Below are 14,803 nucleotides of genomic sequence, written 5' to 3'. Positions count from 1 at the left end.
CTTACTGGTCTACTGATATTAAATTAATTCATAAATCACAAAATCGATACTTAACCGATTCATTTCCGATGAAGACCGATGCAGCCGGGTTCGAAATTACAATACCTTTCCAAGAAATCCAAAAACCAAATCGGTTGTAAAATGGGCCCTCCAAAGTGATTGACCTGCGACCTTCAATAATTCAAAATGGCGAATATTTCGGTCATAGGTATGTTTGAATGAACTAAATGTTCGCCTGGACTACCTCTAAAACATATCCGAAAATTATTGAAAAAGCTTGGGCCAATTTTGAGAAAAAAAAATTTAAAAAAAACATTGTTTTTAGGGAATTTTACATAGGGGAAAGGCTCATAATTTTGTCCAGTTTCTTATTTTGGACACTTTGAGGATAAAATTGGACACTAAAAATAAATTGATTAAAATTATGGATTTTTATTTCAATATTTGATGAGTAATGAATTTTATCTAAATATTTGTTCTTTTTGGAAGATTTTGACACTAAATACGTTAAATTCTGAATATGATTTGAGTTAAAATTCCTATATTGGAAATTCACTGTGAGAAATTGCTTAGGAGAAATATGACAGAACTTCGTGTTTACTTCAGTCTTATTTAGCTGTGGTGAAGTACTAACAATGTTTCTTCGCTTTTTTCGATTGACATTATTGAATATTCATTGAATATTGTATTGATTCACGTTAGTAGTTTTTTTTTATTAGGGGTTCATCTGGAAGATGATTGCCCCGACGTTAGTAGTGATTTGTACATTTGATCTGAAGTGAGACTTGCCTTGTGAATTAGATTTTTCGTGTGAAAAATGGGAAATTTTTTAAGATATTTACCAGTGAGGTGATGGTTCTTATTTTGGACAGGTGTTTTTCTCACGAAATTTCTTGAAGTTTTAGCTTTTGTGATGACTAGGTTGGAGAAATGCCTGGAGAAACAAAGGAGCATCATCTCTACGAAAAAGATGTAGCGAGAAATGCCTTGAAAGGCTTCCGGAAAGGCCAGGGAATGAGCGAATCCGCACGTACTTGGAGTACCGAAGTCAACTCACTTTAATGAATGATATAGAAAGTTTCCGGGCTTCTTGTGACATTCTACGTTTCCCTTACATGAACAGGAAGAGGACTTGGTAAGATTGGTTCATGAAATGAAGAACAATGGGCATCCTATTGAGGCGGATTAGCTGTCCATATTTACAGCCAAGTTGTCCAAATTAATAACCAAGTTGTCCAAAATAAGAGTCAAATTCATCTCTACATATCAATTCATTTCTAAACGTATTAAAATTAATTTTATTAAAAACAACGACAATAAACCCTTGCCAAGTTTCTAAACAACCCTTCTGAAGAGAGAGTAACAAAAAAAAATCAATTAGTATCGAAAATATCGCACTTCAAACTCGGAACATAGATGCTTATAAGCAGACTGGGCAAAATTATGAGCCCTTACCCTATAGGGGATGTAAAATTATTCAAAAATCGGTACTTAACCTGTTCGTTACCGATGAAGACCGATTCGGAATTTCAGTATCTTTCCAAAAAACTCAAATTTATACAAAATTGTTTAAATGGTAAAATTCAAAAAAATTCAAGGCAATGCAGGAACGATTTTCGTTTACCCGTCTAAATTCAATGCTTCTCTAATCTTCTTATTGGTCTTTGCATAGAATACGGATCGATCGAAGATCGAACGGAGTATCTCAGTGTCACAAAGCCAACGCTCCGATCAATTTGAGTTACTGATCCCTGAGATTTAAAAAATCAAAATCATTGCTTCGTGAGAGACCGTCGTTGGGAGCGCGTAATTTTTGTTTCGAAATTTCGAAGTCGAAGTTTCGAAATTCCCATTTTCGATAAAAGTACAAAGAGTGGCTAATTTTGCATGATATGGGCGTAATTGAATTAAATGCACAGCAAAGAACTCGAAGAAAAAAAAAACTTCCTTAAAGAATTTATACAAAATTTATTGGAAAAATTTCGGAAAATATTTACATTATCGCTTTGCATTTTCCACAGTCTGCAGATGGTTCACTCCCCTTGGCACTTCAAATGCTGTAGAAGAGTTTTCGCTTGTAGAGATAGTATGAAATTCCCACCCAAAGCACTGTATTCCAGCCACTTTCTAATAGGCGCATAAAGTGTGTGTTCATGAGGCCAATACTCCAGTGCCAAGGTAACATCTTATGGAATACCTGGTGCCCCACGTAGATAATAATTGCATTCATGCCAGCATAGACCAAAGGAGCTCCCCTCCAAATGCCCTTCCGAACATCCACAACAAAATACATTGTGGCCAGTAGAATAAATGCAATTCCCGATGTCACCAACACAAATGACAATGACCACATATTCTTATTAACCGGAATCAAGCCATCCTCCTTCCGGAACTCACACAGAGCTCCCCCAATAATCCCAATTACTCCACCCCAAATTGTCCAACGCTTAATTCTTGCCCTCCAATCTGAGTGCACCAGTAGAATCATTCCACATTGAACACCCAGAAATACCTGGAAAATTGTTAGGAGGCATCCAAAGACTCCTTCTGGATCAAAAGCTCCGGATCCGTAGACTTTCTTTGCCGTCGGATGCTGATAGATGTGATTGTTGCTGAGAATCAATCTGTCAATGTATCCAGTAGCTCCTCCAATGCAATGATTATAGTGTGTCATCTCGTGCATCCCACCAGGACCCAAATAACCCCGTCCACAGCCCGGAACGGATAGGCCAAAGGCCAAAGCTAGATGTGCAATCACCAAAGATATCATAATACTCCATTCTGGCAGAAGAATATAAACATCATAGAAAGCCCTGGCAAGAGCATTTTGCGGTGGAAGACTTCCGACTTTCCGGAAAATAATATGGAGACCTGCTACAACTAAAAATGCCACACCAAATCTCTGAAGCACACCAAAGATTCGTATATTTTCCAACTGAGCCCCATTGAGGGTATTCAAACACACCCCAATGGCAAAGAGTGTCAGGGAGCGCTGTAAAATGTTTCCGGATAGAAGACAATCCACCCCAAAAAAAAAGACAAAAGAGAAAGTTACTCACCCTCACCACATTCAGCAACATGTCCTTTTTGGTGGCATTCCTTGCCAATTGAGATTTCACTGACATCGGAATGCACACTCCCATGATCCAGAGGAACCATGGAAAGATGAAATCTGCAAAGTGAATACCATTCCATGTGGCATGTTCTAGCCAAGTATATCCTCCAGCTCCACTATTCACGAACACCATCAGCACAATGCAGAGACCACGGAATGTATCTAAACTTCGCAATCGCTTCCTCACAGGAGCTTCTGGCCTTTCATTATTTTGCTCCTCATCGGCGGGAGTTTCTTCTGATCTCCGATAGAATTTTGTGGCAAGATTTATCCCACGAACAAGAGCAATCAGAGCAATAATTATGATGATGAAGACGACAAAGGCTGTTCCAATAGGAAAAATATTCCATATTGTAGCATCGATTTAGCAAGAATTTAAATTTAAAGCAATTAATTTGTGTCTTGAACTTTCTTAATTTTCATTTTCTATTTTTATGTACCTCTTTTTTTCTGAATTTTTGTTTTTATCACAATTGTAAAAGGGATGACCTTATTCTTGTAATTAAATAAAGTAATAATAATAATAATAATAACAATAAAAAAAGAGTTGCAAATTTCTTAAACAAAAATGCTTAAAGAAGTGTCTTCTGAATCAAGGGCATCATTTTGTGATTTTTTTCTATTATTTTGATTTCAATAGTTTTATATTCATAAATAAAAAAATATAAGTTCAAAAGAATATCAGGCCAGTGTCTTTCAAACAGTTTATTCCATCATGGAAGCATGTTTGTAAAGTGTTCTGCAAAATATGCTTCAAATTCAAGTTATTGATACTTTATTATACAAAAAATGCTTTTCACGAAGGAATTGCTTCAGGTTTTGTAATAGATCTTGGTGATAATCGAAAAGTTTACAATAATATTTAGAGCTAATTGTTTTACCTTTTTTGCTCGAATTCCAAGAGAGAGAGAGAGAGAGAGAGAGAGAGAGCAATAAGTTCTTCAAGTTCTTCAGTGGATAAATAGGGTAAAGTGTATAATTTGGAATTAGTTTTACAAGTTGGACAATTCGGCCGTACAAGTTGGACATGGCTTTTTTCTTGATAAAAATAGTACAAAATTTGTTTTAAAGCACAAGAAACCAAATTATAAAATTAAAGCATTAAAAATATACAAATAAAAATGAAGTACTAAATTTATCAAGACAAAAAGCCCTGTCCAAATTGTACCATTGTCCAACTTGTACCACTGTCCAACTTATACCACTTTACCCTAAGTATCCCTGTATCTACGGATTCGTTTTTAGATGTAAAATATCTAATTAAAGGGGTGGCAAAGCGTCTCAAGCTTTACGAAATGCTCGAACTCGTGACTTAGATGCAACAGTACTTTCACACCATTTACCGCTTACCGGTTCCCAACCGATTTGAACCGATAAATAAATCTCTCAAAAGATCCCCCAAAATAGTTTTAAAAGTAATAGAATTGATTTTCAGATAATAATTAGGTATCGTCTATGAACCGGTTCATTATCGGTTCAGAACCGATTTGAACCGATATGAACCGATTTGGTTTCATAGGAAATTGCAAGACATTTCCAACGAGCCCAAACATGACCCCATTCGCCTGATAAATACGCTTTCTAGTGTCTTTTTAACCTTTAACCTTGAAAAACCGTTATTAGAAATGATTCAACGGTATTTTCGAATATGGACGAAATATCCGCCTGGATAATCTCTAAAACATATTCAAAAATGAAAAAAAATCGCACGACGCGTTTTCGAGTAATCCCATTTACCCATTTACCGTTTACCGGTCCACAACCGATTTGTACCGATTTATAAATCACTCAAAACATTGCGCAAAATTAGGAGTAATATATTTAATTTTGAATAAAAACTAGTTATCGGTTATGAACTGATTCATTACCAGTTTATAACCGATTGGAATCAATTCAAGCTTCTCTGGAATTCCAAGACCTTTCCAACGAACCCAAACTACGATTCGATTGAGAAATGCGCTCCCTGGAGCCTTTTTAATCTTTGTCCTTGAAAAACGGACAAACATCGCGACATAATTTCACAGAAATCGCCAGAAATGTGAAGATTTGTTGAGAAAAGTTGTTTCTGGGTGATGGAAGGTGGAAATTTTTGGCAGGTGAAGAAATCGAGGGATTAATCTATTATTACTGCTCTCTCTTTGGAGTTGGAGCAGTTAAAAGGAATAGAGCTCTCCGTAAAAAAAAAAATTCGCAAATTTTTTGTGTTAATGACAGTTAACTATCAATTTAAACTGGTTCATAAATTACAAGAAAATTATCTCAAAAATTTATAATCGTTAATAATTTTTTTTTTAAGAATTTGACTTAAAATGGTACTTAAGACAGGAAAATTGATATCTTTTATCGTTTAAGCTCCAGATCGGTGACAAATTTGAAAAAAACTGATTGTATTGCTCTCTCTTTGAATTCGATCAACAAAATTACAGTGTTAAAACTTAAATTATGCACAACAATGACGAACATGGAAAAATTAGAATTTCTAAAAAAAAATTGGAGCTCTGTGCTGACCACAGACATCGCCCCATCAACTATTTCTAATTATATCTTTGCTTTTATTTTATAACATAGTCAGTATAAAATATTTTATTAAGATATAAGATTCAATAAATAATTAGTATTTAAGTGACTGTCTTTTATTTTATAAAAGAATCTTGTATTAATATTTCGAGTTAGAGTCAGTTTCAATTTAAGTGCTAAAAAGACTTTGGAAAAGGGGAGAATTCAGAAAAACAAAAGTAGTATAGATACTATAGGAATACCAATTTCTTAAGATTACACACTTCCTTGAATTTTCGCATAATAAAATTTTCCAAATCGTCCTTTTTTCAATCACAATTTTATTTTCAAAATTCAGAATTAACCTTACAAAATTAATCTGTTTCAATGTGAAACCAGTGAATTTAAAAATTTAGTAGATAATTATTAAATTATTAAATTAAATTAAATTAAATAAATTAAATTATTAAAACATTTATAATTATCACAAATTCTTTCAATGCCAATTCAGGTAATTTTCTTATCAGAAGCTTTACGACGCGATTGTGAGACTTTTAGCTTTCTTTGTAATTATCGGAGTTATAGAAAGGTATTTGAATTAAGCTCATAAACGTTATTTTAATCGTGACTACTGATATGAGAGTACAAAAAAAATCTAAAAAAATATAATAAGTACTAAATGATATGTATTATTGATAATTGAAATAAAGTCAGACTAAACAGGGTGAATGTCCTCAAAAAATCTCCCTTCACATTTTTTTTTATTGAAAATCTTTAAATTGAAAAATAAAGAGATAACTTAAATATGTATGAAATTTTTGTTTCAACTTGATTATTTTGAAATTGACTTAATTTTTATATTAAATATTATAAATAAATTTTATTAGATTTTAATCTAATAAAAATATCTTCTCGCATAATATGCATCAGCTTTTATTTCAGTACAATATTTATTTTGTAGAGTCCCAAAAATTCTGAATCTTCAGAATTTGAGTTTTTTTTTTAATTCTAGGCATATATTGGTGATTCTAGCAAGAGCAAGACTATAGGTTATAAAATTTTTATACCTAAGGTGTAAGTAGCTGGGTCCGGATGAAAATTTCCAAAAAGGTCAATATTTCAAAAGCTAAAATTTCAAACGCCAAAATCCCGAATGTCAAAAACCTGAATGGGCCGAACGAAATCCCAAGCCAAACTCCCAAGAAGCCAAAATTCCTAAAACTAAAATTCCGAAATCTAAAATTCCGAACGCATAATTTATATTAATTCATGGAATTTTCATTTCACGGATCTAATCTTGTCTTGAATGAATTTTTAGGGTCCCGGTCAAAATCCCGAATACCAAAATCCCGAAAGCCAAAATCCCGAAAGCCAAAAACCCCGAATAGGCCAAAATCTCGTATTCTTAAAAGTGTCATAGTTACTCCCGCGATTGCACCCGCGTTTGTTAGAGACAAAGGGAAATTTTCTGTATTTTGAGAAATTATTCCACACATTATCCTTCATATATAATTTCATTCCTTTCAGGATTTTGAACATTTGGGGTTTTGGCTATAGGATTTTGGCTTTTGGGATTATGACCTTTTCGGGATTTTGGCGTTCGGGATGTTGGCTGCCTCCGATAAGTTCATCCCTCTCAGGAATTGAACCCATTCGATTTTTTGGCTTTCCAGTTTACGACCCATTCATTCGGGATTTTGTCGTTCGGAATTTCGACTATTGGGATTTTGACGATTTAGCCATATGGCTTACTTCTCAAATTTTAAATCAATGAAGAGTTTTGAAAAAAAATTGAACAAGGATTAAATAGCAAGGGTAAAACTGATCAGTTAGATTGAAAAATAAATTGCTTTTTATTTAGAAATTTAGGGCGTCCAGGAACTTGATTAAACCAGATTCCTTAAGGTTCCTAAAAAACAACCTAAAGTGGTTTTTAGTCTGGAGATTTAGCCCAGTTCCTCAAGGCCTCAAAGGGCTCAGTGGTCAAAATTCCTAATTAGCAAACTTTTTTTCATTTTTAAGAATCTAATAGATTATTTATCCTTAATTAATTCAATTCTAAGTTAAATTTTTCCAAAAAATCTTGACTGTTAAAAAATTATACCAGCCAAGCCATAGCTAAGCCTTGTTTTCTGAAGCACGTATAACACGGGTTTCAACCGTTTCAAACTAGAGGTTTAGATCAGTTTATGAAAGTCGTGAAATCCTGATTAATAATAAATTTTAGATTTTTTTTTTCAAAACCTAAAATATCATTTGCTCTGAATATGCAATCCTAATTCAACATTTTCCTAAAAATCTTACATAATAAGAAAGGAGAGGATTTAAGTTTAAGTTATATGATCCGACTACCGTGTATAAAGGGGTCTTCAGATCAGACGTTTAATTCAGTTCCCGAAGCTCTTAAAATCTGAAATATCAACCAATTTTATTGTTTTATCAGAATCTAATAGGTCACTTGTTCTTAATAATCCAATTCTAAGTTATTTGTTTTCAAAAATATCTTGATTGATAAGAATTTAGAGGAGTTAAACCATATGGCTAAGTCTTCGGACTTAAGCCCGCATAACCCGTATTATACAGTAGGCTCTCGCTCAATCGGCTCTTTTTCAATCGGGCACAAAATTTTGTTGACAATTTTCACGTTTGATTTTAAAGCAAATTTGTTCAAATTCGCTGTAGTTCCTCTTGTTTTATCGTGATTCTTTATATTTGAGTGCTTTTTGTGGAATATACAATTATTTTGATGCCCAAATCTCTCGATAATTTGGATAACATTTTGCGCCATATGCCCGATTGAGAGAAAGTCTACTGTATGGGCTTCAACCTTGAGATTTAGTCATATGGCTTAACTTTTCTAATTTCTAATCAGTCAAGACTTTTTGAAAGATTTTTACTTAAGGCTTAAAAGAGCAAAAGATTCATTGGATTTTGATAAACCAACCAAATTGATCGCTAATTTGGATTTTGAGACCTTAGAGATTTTGCTAAACCTCTAGTCTGAAGACCGCTTAATAGTTTCAGAATTATGATTTATGTCGGATATACGTTTTGCCTTTTGGAGAACCCTGAGTTTCTTGATAAATTTCAAGATTAGAAGACATTCCCCATGGAATAATTTTGAATACTCTTCTTGAATTTCACAGAGAATCGAGAAAAATGGTGAAGAATATAATTTGTTTATATAGAATTCACACTTACGCAAATAAATATTGACGGGCTGAAGAGCAGTGTTGATAGCACAATTCCCTGTGCCAAGAATATGCACATCATAGACTCCAAATTCTCCCAAATCCGGTTGTCGTATCTCACAGACCGCTTGGGCCTCTCGGGATGCCTCGAGAGTGTATGGCCCTACATCCTGGTCAAAGAACTTCCAATTGACGTTGAACTTTGTGGATACTTTGATGACATTGTCATGACGCGGAGAGATCTTCTGGACACGACCATACGGACACTTGTAGCACTCCTCCGAGAGGGAGTACATCCAAATGGGATCTGAGAGTGTCGATGAGACGTTGATGTAGGCCTCATCGACTCCCAAACGTCTGAGATCGAGATTCCTAAATGTATTCACTGTCTGTTCCACCCAACTGGCCATAGTGGAGTGTCAGACTGTAAGACCAAGAGACTTGATGTGGCAAAATTGGGGTCACGATTGAATTTCCTTGACATTGTTTCCACATAAAAAAAATCCCCAGAGCGATAAATCACCCACAAATTTCTCACTTTGTTCTGCCCAATTGTGCCTCTCTATAGACAACATGTTATCAATCCCAATTAAGGTTTTTAATGCAAGCACAGTGCGGTTTCCTCTCTTTTGGGGGGCACTTCATCAGAAAGACTGATAGAGGCCTTATAAAAGCTTATTTGGAAAGGTATTTAGGGATTTATTACCTGATTTAGCGGATATTTCAATTCTGCACAGGGATCGTCCAGTTCACTTCAAGCAAATTGTTTTGACTGAATATCACTTTCATTCCTCCACAGAGATGTATCCCCTGCTTTCTGCTGCTGGAGATTTGACATTTCCAACTGCCCACAGAGATTTCTTCTGCGCGGCTTTAAGTCAGTGAGGCGTTTACAATATAGCGTTCACACTTTTGTTTATTTTTTGGTTTATCACTTTTTTTTTAATTTTTTCCACTTCTTAAATGAATATTTTTTCTTAACTCACTTTATTTTAATAAACACAGCACTGCAATGAGTTAATTTCTTTGTTCTTGCAATATTTTTCTCATCTCTTCGGTGACTTTAAATGCCGGACCATGTCCAGGAATAATGACATCCACCATTGAGGCAATTTTCAGGCGATTCTCCTTCTGGACATCTTCATTGTAGCTTCCGGCATCCTTCCACAGAGAATCATTGAGGATATCACCTTCCTTCTCAAACAAATCACCAGTGATTCCGACCCTTTCCCCTAAATTACTCCCCCTGACAATAACACTAACACAATCCGGTGTATGTCCAGGAGATCTTATAATCTCCACATTTTCATTGATGACATAGGGATTGGTCCAATTGTGCAGGAAGTACGTTTCCTTGAAAGAAATATTATTTCCCACAATGTGCCTCTTTGCATCCAGAAAGAGATTATTGTTCCCCACGTGATCTGAATGTCCATGCGTGGATACTACAAAATTAATGTCTTTGGGGGCTATTTGATGTTTTTGTAGAGCTAAAAGACAAAAAAAAAACATTTTATTAGCGCGACGAACTATTTGTTTTTAAGAGTTATAAAAGAAAATGTTGAAGTCAACAGCATTTCGCGGAATGCTCGAACTCATGACTTTGATGATATTCCGTCAAAATCATTTTGCATTAATTATTTGAACAAATAGATAGGTAGAGAGATTCTATTCTGATCAAGAGATTTGGAGTTTGAGATATGTAATAAGAAAATAATTTTCTTATGCCTATCGTCATCTTATGTCCTTTATGGTCTCTACTAGAGAAATTTATGTCTCTTTGACGGTTTTGTCTAGTCTACACCAAGCATTAGGCTTCATTTCTATGGACATAGATTTCTCTAGTTATAGTGTGTAGACTGTGTAGAGGCTATTATACTTTGTAAGATTTTTTTGTCAAAATGGAGCATTTTGAAGTACAGTTGAGTTCCTCAATTTGAACTTCTCAAATATGAACGACGCTCAAATTCCAAATGTAAAATTTGATGTTATTCAATTCAATTTATTCTCTCACTATGCTTGATTGCGGCTGCCGACCGACTTCACTACCGATCTCATCACGTAAACGGCAGAAACCACTGAATCACTGATCGTATATGCCAAAATTTTATACATGTTATGTAAAGGAAGTTTTCCGCGGAGTCTGAATTAAAACTATTTTTGTCTGGTATTTCCTCAATATTGTCGTATTATATTTTCTTAACAAATTCCATCCATTTAAGAACAAATTGTATTGATAAATTCTCTAAAGTTATTTGTCTTAATAATTTAAAGGAAAGTGAATTTTACATGAATTCCCTTACATTTTTGAAAATACTGTTTAAATTTTAGGAGTGAGAAATGTCATCTATACCCCCCAAATGTTCATATTTGAGGAACTCTACTGTAAATTGCTTACACAAAGGCTTCAACAGTAGGATAGACGATTTTTTTTTTAATAAAGAACAGTGGGGTTCCCGGGATTATGCACATTTTTCGGACAGAAGAAAATCACGCGAAATGGCTTTATGTTCCCACTGTACCCAGTAAATTTGCATATAAGTGTAGGGGATGTCTTTTCAATAACTTATAAAACCACCATAAATAGGGTAAGTGTACCAAATTTGGCTAACTTGCAATTCCGGCCACTTTTCTTAGTCCTCCAATTTCACTGAATTCTTAGTTTTTGCATACTCTAGAGCAGAGGCCCATCAAGCCTAACAAAAAGTGAAGCTATTTTTCACTTTTCCTTGTAAAAATTTTGCATATATTGCACCGCGAGTTAAACAAATTTCCTCGTAGTTTTTGTATTATTTCGGCGACCATTATGAAATATGTATTTTTAAATAGCTTTTAATGCACAATTTCAAAATATATCAAACTCATGCGTCAATTCTCTTTAGGAAAAAACTTGCCAAGTCTTCAGTGTCTATCCAAAACGTGTGGAAAAAATTATTGTGAGAGGCCCCTGCTCTAGATTACACATTGCGAAAGAAAAAAACAACAATGTCGCTTCGACAAACGAGATGATGTGAAAAAGACATTGAAAGAATTCCGGAAGGGTAACTATGAGAATGAAGGTATGTCTACAATTTTATTCATTTTAAAATTAATTAAGAATAATGTTAGAAAAAATAAAGACAAACTGTCTACATGTATCCAAGCAACACTCCTTAAGAAGAAGTAATAAAAAATTAATTTATATTAAAAATATTACATTTCAAACTTAAGACTTCGGCGCTTGCCTGCAATAATGCTGAAATTTGGCATAATTTTCCTATATCCAAAACTTTTGACATCAATTTTTCTGTTAACTTTCGGTGGTAATTTCATTACTACATTCACTGATTAGAAAAAATTGTGCCACCACCATGAGAAATAATTTCCAAATTTACAGCGTAAAAATATTTGCATAGGGGGAGGTGGGGCTACTTTAAGCTGTGGGGCGCTACATTTTTGTATGATTTTTTTTTGCATATTTCTAAAGGAAACTGGGTTTTAACATAATTTGAATAGATAAAATAATTGTTGGTCTAAATGAAATAATTGTAAGGACTATCTTCATTTAGAAGTAGGCGAAAAAATCAGATATCAATACAGCCCCAGAGCTCAAAGTAGACCCACCTCCCCCTACATTTCAATATCAATATTATTTTAATTTTCCATTTGACAGAAAGATAGAGTAATTGTACCTAATTTCAGTTCGAAAGAGGAAAAAGTACAATTTCAATCCATTGAATATCATTACTAATTCACTAAATTGAAAAGTCTGCCAGTGTCATAAAATAATGATTTTAAAAATTTAGAGTGTAAACACGTTTTCATGTTTTAAATATAATATCAAAAATTAATTCTCAATGCTAGACAAATATGCATAATAAATGTGCATAATCCCGTCAGAAGCAAAATTCCGCCCGTATTACATAATCCCGAACCTCTCTTATAATTTTTACCGAAAAGTAGATTATATAGTAAGACTATCTCAACTACTGTTATTTCACTTGGGTGTTCTCCAGCCTGGCCATTTAACATGCGGGGTAATAGAAATGATCTTTTAGAAAAAAAGTCTCCGTGTAATCAATTTCAATGATCAGTTTTAGAAATTTCCATACTTTTGAAGTGAATTCATTTTTTTAAATTGATTGCAAAAATATGCATTATATGATGAGATTTGATAATGAAAACTATTTAAAACAGTGAACATTCTTATTTAAAAATAATGACATTTGAAACGTTCACAGAGGAAAAAGAGTTTGTCGTATAAGACGTTCCTATTAAAATGCCCCACTCTTACTCTGAGCGACAAAATTATTAAACGCCTGAGTATATAAAAACATGTTTTTAAAAATGCTAATGAAGAGTAGTACGGTTAAAGTTCTGTTCACTATCTCAACATTAACTTTTATGAAGCGGTCTAGCTATCCCCAAAAACCTCAAATTGTTATCTCATACCATTTTTGCCCTGTATATGTCTTCAGAGTAACACTACCACTACGGAGAGGATGTGCTAGAGGAGAAAGTGAAACGACCTAAAAAATTAAAATGTAATCGAGTTTCCTCAATGAATGTGTTTTTATTTGTTCTTTAAAGTGTAAATAAAATTTGGTGAACAGTCCCTAAGGCCAGTATGACTTTTTGGCCAAGAACTGGAGTCAATAGTGCTTAGTAATGAAGTACAATGCTAGGGAATGAAAAAATAAAATTCCGTGATCAGTGCAAAGCTCGAATCTGAGGACTTTCTTTAGTGAGTACGTCTTGAACATTCTTTTTAGTATTTTCTTTTTATTTTTTTTATTGCTTTTTTAGCTATAAAAAATGTTCTTCCATAAAAGTAAGAGAATAGGAGAGACTGGGGCAAAACTTGTCAAAACGCATATTTAATTCTTTCACGAGCTCTGAAAAAACTTAAACGTTTTATAATGAGCATATTCTTATAGGAAATTTACTGCTCTACAACATTGCAGAAGACTGTTTTCCTCTATCTCGAAAGAAATGTGATTTTTGAATCATTTTCTAAAAGTCGATTTTGTGGAGATTCTCAAAATTGATGGGGCAAATTTTGTCAGTCTTCGGATAATTTGTGACGTTTTACTCTCGCAAACGTAAAAATATCAAATAGACATATTTTTATAGGAAATTCATTCCTCTACAACTTTGTCGAATATTGATTTTGTGTAAGCCAAATATTCCAAAAATAGGGGTCAAATTTCATTGTCTTTTATATTACATAATCCATCCTCGAATCCCTTGAAACTTTGTAAGTTTAAGAAGGTTCATGAAGGCTATTTATAATAAAAATTTCAAGCCTCAGTCCCTTTTATTTTAGAAAATAATGAATATTGAAATTTTCGTTTTGACAAATTTGCCCCAGTTTCCCCTATCTCTCCAGATTATTTGGTAGACCCCACGCAATTGGACATAAATTTGATAATGAGCTATCAATTAAAAAAAGCATGTAGTGATAGAATTCGTTATAAAAATGCTTGCATCACCCGAGCGAGAAACCAGTTCCGGTTACTCATTTTACTCAGTTTAAGGAAAATTTATTTAGATGAAAACTGGCTCAGAGATTTTTTATTCGAACGTCCTCTCCGTAGTATTACTCTGAGGATATATCCCTTCATTGCTCCTAGGGACGGAATTTCCCTAAAGCGCGATATTTATAATATTATGAAAAATAAAGATTCTCTGGAAGATATCTAATGTGCATAAATGTATAAGAATTTTGGAGAAATGAAGAGTATTTCATTGCCAATATCTGTGAAATTTACAAATGTACTCGAGCAACAAAAAAATTTTTCTTACCGGCCAGCAGACGCTCTGAATCCCATGGTGTCAGACTATCCACAATGATATTGATACCTCGGCTCTTAATTAATGTACAGGTGCAATTTGCAAGCATAACTTCTTCATTTTCTAGAGTTTTTATCTCTGAAAATCCATCAAAGAGGATAAAAATTTCGGTAGCACTTGAACACATTTTCAGCTGTTTTTGCCGACACTAAGCCGAATTGGATCGAAG

At 33.9% G+C, this 14,803-nt stretch overlaps 2 protein-coding genes across 2 annotated transcripts; both read right to left on the bottom strand.

Moving 5' to 3' along the window:
- Window positions 1-1,948: 1,948 nt before the first annotated feature.
- Window positions 1,949-9,669, bottom strand: LOC129807423 (heparan-alpha-glucosaminide N-acetyltransferase-like). Its single transcript, XM_055856676.1, has 4 exons — window positions 9,509-9,669; window positions 8,813-9,226; window positions 3,060-3,439; window positions 1,949-2,992 (listed from the first exon to the last, which is right to left on the bottom strand). The coding sequence occupies exons 2-4, from the start codon at window positions 9,210-9,212 to the stop codon at window positions 2,051-2,053; spliced, it is 1,722 nt and encodes a 573-aa protein (XP_055712651.1). The 5' UTR covers window positions 9,213-9,226; window positions 9,509-9,669; the 3' UTR covers window positions 1,949-2,050.
- LOC129807426 (metallo-beta-lactamase domain-containing protein 1) lies at window positions 9,236-14,786 on the bottom strand. Its single transcript, XM_055856680.1, has 2 exons — window positions 14,587-14,786; window positions 9,236-10,292 (listed from the first exon to the last, which is right to left on the bottom strand). The coding sequence occupies exons 1-2, from the start codon at window positions 14,759-14,761 to the stop codon at window positions 9,820-9,822; spliced, it is 648 nt and encodes a 215-aa protein (XP_055712655.1). The 5' UTR covers window positions 14,762-14,786; the 3' UTR covers window positions 9,236-9,819.
- Between the last annotated feature and the right edge of the window lie 17 nt (window positions 14,787-14,803).

This window comes from Phlebotomus papatasi, chromosome 3 (genome assembly GCF_024763615.1).
Source record: "Phlebotomus papatasi isolate M1 chromosome 3, Ppap_2.1, whole genome shotgun sequence".
Lineage (NCBI taxonomy): Eukaryota > Metazoa > Arthropoda > Insecta > Diptera > Psychodidae > Phlebotomus > Phlebotomus papatasi.
Note: the sequence above shows the minus strand (reverse complement) of the source record. Positions and strands in the feature narration are given on the sequence as shown.

What these genes read in the sequence shown, in the direction of transcription:
- LOC129807423 (XM_055856676.1), bottom strand. Translation starts at nt 9,212, where the DNA reads ATGGCCAGTTGGGTGGAACAGACAGTGAATACATTTAGGAATCTCGAT. An exon ending in GCCCGTCAATATTTATTTGC is followed by an intron (nt 3,440 to 8,812) that starts GTAAGTGTGAAT and finishes CTATTGGAACAG; the next exon opens with CCTTTGTCGTCTTCATCATC. An exon ending in TGTTGCTGAATGTGGTGAGG is followed by an intron (nt 2,993 to 3,059) that starts GTGAGTAACTTT and finishes AACATTTTACAG; the next exon opens with CGCTCCCTGACACTCTTTGC.
- LOC129807426 (XM_055856680.1), bottom strand. Translation starts at nt 14,761, where the DNA reads ATGTGTTCAAGTGCTACCGAAATTTTTATCCTCTTTGATGGATTTTCA. An exon ending in TTCAGAGCGTCTGCTGGCCG is followed by an intron (nt 10,293 to 14,586) that starts GTAAGAAAAATT and finishes TTTGTCTTTTAG; the next exon opens with CTCTACAAAAACATCAAATA.